Here is a 2,353-nt window from a genome sequence, read left to right on the forward strand (position 1 = left end):
CTGTGGGAGGGGTGCCAGTTTCGGCAGTGTCAGCAGGGCCGCTGGCCCCGCGGCCGCCCTGAGCCACCCTGCCCATCTCACCTGTCTCGCAGTGGTAGCCGAAAAAACCCTCTGGACACACACAGAGGTAGGAGCCCCCGTAGCTCTCACACTCCCCTCCATTTCGGCAAGGGTCCGACTCACATGCGTCCACTTCTGGCGGTGGGAGGAGAGCGGTGGTCAGCGAGGCCCTGGCCACCCCACGGGCAGACGTGCAGCCTGGGGCTTGGCACAGCTGGGCTGGACACCGGGTCCACCCTGAGCACCACTTATCCATCACCGGACACCTCATTCCTTGCTCCCCTCCCCCTCAGAGCAGCTTCAGCTCTGCCCCCAAAACCACAGGCAGGGAGGTACAACAGAGCACACAGCTGATGGCTCAGGTCAAGGTGCCCAAGACGGTGACCTGCCTCGGTGCCAGCCCTGGCTGTGTCCCAGTGCCCACGGTCCAGCCTCCCACTGCCCCAGGGAGGAACAGTCCCTACCTGTCCCGCACTGGATCCCCAGGAAGCCCTCGGGACAGTCGCAAGCGAAGGACCCAGGGAGGTCCCGGCAGGTCCCGCCGTTCTTGCAGGGCTCTGACTGACACTCATCAACATCTGGGGACCAGTGGGAGGAAAAGCGCTGGCTCAGCACAGAGGTGGCTGGTGGCTGGGGTTGGGGACTCATTTCTCCCACAGGGCACAGACTCTCCCAATGTCACTTGCTTCCCCAAGCCCCGTGGCCAGGAACATCCCTGCTCCAGGGGCTGTCCGGGGCTCACTACCTCAAACCTGCCCCTGCCGCAGGCACAGGGCATGGGGACACTCCCTCAGGGACACCTGGGGACGACTGGCACTGTGGGGCTGTGCCAAGAGGTCACAGAGGGTGCCTATGCCATGCCCTCTCCTCCAACCCCTGACAGACAGCCCACCTTCTCCTACCACTGTCCTCTTCCAGGCCCTGGAGAGCCAGGATGGAACCACCTGCTTGGGTCCCACCACCCCAACGCTGCCCGTCATCCCCTTTGAAGGATGCACCTGCACGGAACCGGAATCACAAGCACATGCGGGAGCACAGCCAAAAATGTGTGACCTCAAGCTGCTTTTCTCCCCTCTTCACATCTGAGAGCTATTTGGAGCCACACAGGGAACTTCTCACCCAGACCTTGAGATCTGAGGCTTCTCTGCTTGGACTAAACGTGTGTCAGCAAAAGTCTGTGCCCTGCCAGCAACACAGATGCTCATGCAGCATCCGTTACCGAGAGGCACAGGTAGCACCCCAGCCCTGCCTGCTCCTCTGCCCAGCCCGGGGCAGCTCCTGCCCACCGGCAAATCCCACAGCTGGCTGGGAGCCCTGGGAGCAGAACCCCAGGCTGACCCAAGGGTCCATCACCACAGGCAGCCTAGCTCCCGTACATGGAGTTCACAACCCACTGTGGTTTCCCCAGGGCTGGAGGCTGAGGAAGGGACAGTCCCGGCACGTGCCTGGCGTGGTCTCTTACCCAGCTCACAGTGGTGGCCGGTGTAACCCGGCTCACACAGGCACAGAAAGGCAGCGACGCGGTCCTTGCACTGGCCACCGTTCAGGCAGGGCTGGGACTGGCACTCATCGATCTCTGCAGGCATTTGGGCAGGGGCGAGATAAGGTGAGAGACGTGAGCATGGGACAGGGGTCCCTGCGGGGCAGGGGATGACTGGAGTATGCGTCCTGGGATGACCGAGCCACGGCTGTGACCACAGCCCAGTGGGACGGTGCCCTGGGGCTCGCCCGCCACTCCTCACCGTCACATTCTGGGGGGGAGCTCCAGACACCGGGCAGGTGGCACACACGGGGGTGGTTGTGCTGGCTGAGGGTGTAGCCGAGCTCACACTGGTATTCAGCCAGCGAGCCCACCTTGGTGGAGTTGAAAGAGGCCTGGGCATGCTTCACCTCGCTGGGGATGCCACAGTCGACCTCTGAGGAAAGACAGGGGGATGAGTGAGGCCCACAGAGGTGCCTCGAGTCCCTGGCCGGGAGGGGAAGCACAAGGCCCTTACCAGACTGGCAGTGCTTCCCTACGTAGCCCACAGGACAGGTGCAGGCGTAGCCTCCATCGAGGTCCTCACAGGTAGCCCCATTCTCGCAGGGGCTAAGGAAGCACGGGGAGGGCACTGAAAGAAGAGCAGAGCAAAGAGCAGCTGCTGTGGAGCTGGCAGAGGCCAAAAGACAGAGCCAACCCCCCTCCCCTTCCAGCAGGGCACAAGATAGAGTTGCAGCACTTCAAATTACAGGGACGGGGGATCAAAGCAAGCAGCGAGGTTCTCTTGCTGCCACAGTGACCATCAGCCACATC

General features: G+C 62.8%; 1 protein-coding gene across 1 annotated transcript in view; it reads right to left on the minus strand.

Annotated features, from left to right (window-relative positions):
• SNED1 (sushi, nidogen and EGF-like domains 1) overlaps positions 1–2,353 on the minus strand; it is a gene marked incomplete at its 5' end in the record, with an annotated part of 17,849 nt that overhangs the window by 8,308 nt on the left and 7,188 nt on the right. The window contains 5 exons of the mRNA XM_009076104.1: positions 84–195; positions 525–638; positions 1,523–1,636; positions 1,803–1,976; positions 2,058–2,171. Coding sequence (XP_009074352.1) covers positions 84–195; positions 525–638; positions 1,523–1,636; positions 1,803–1,976; positions 2,058–2,171 — 628 coding nt within the window. The remainder of the gene's footprint in view (positions 1–83; positions 196–524; positions 639–1,522; positions 1,637–1,802; positions 1,977–2,057; positions 2,172–2,353) is intronic.

The sequence above is a fragment of the Acanthisitta chloris genome, unplaced genomic scaffold (assembly GCF_000695815.1).
Source record: "Acanthisitta chloris isolate BGI_N310 unplaced genomic scaffold, ASM69581v1 scaffold6626, whole genome shotgun sequence".
Classification (NCBI taxonomy): Eukaryota; Metazoa; Chordata; class Aves; order Passeriformes; family Acanthisittidae; genus Acanthisitta; species Acanthisitta chloris.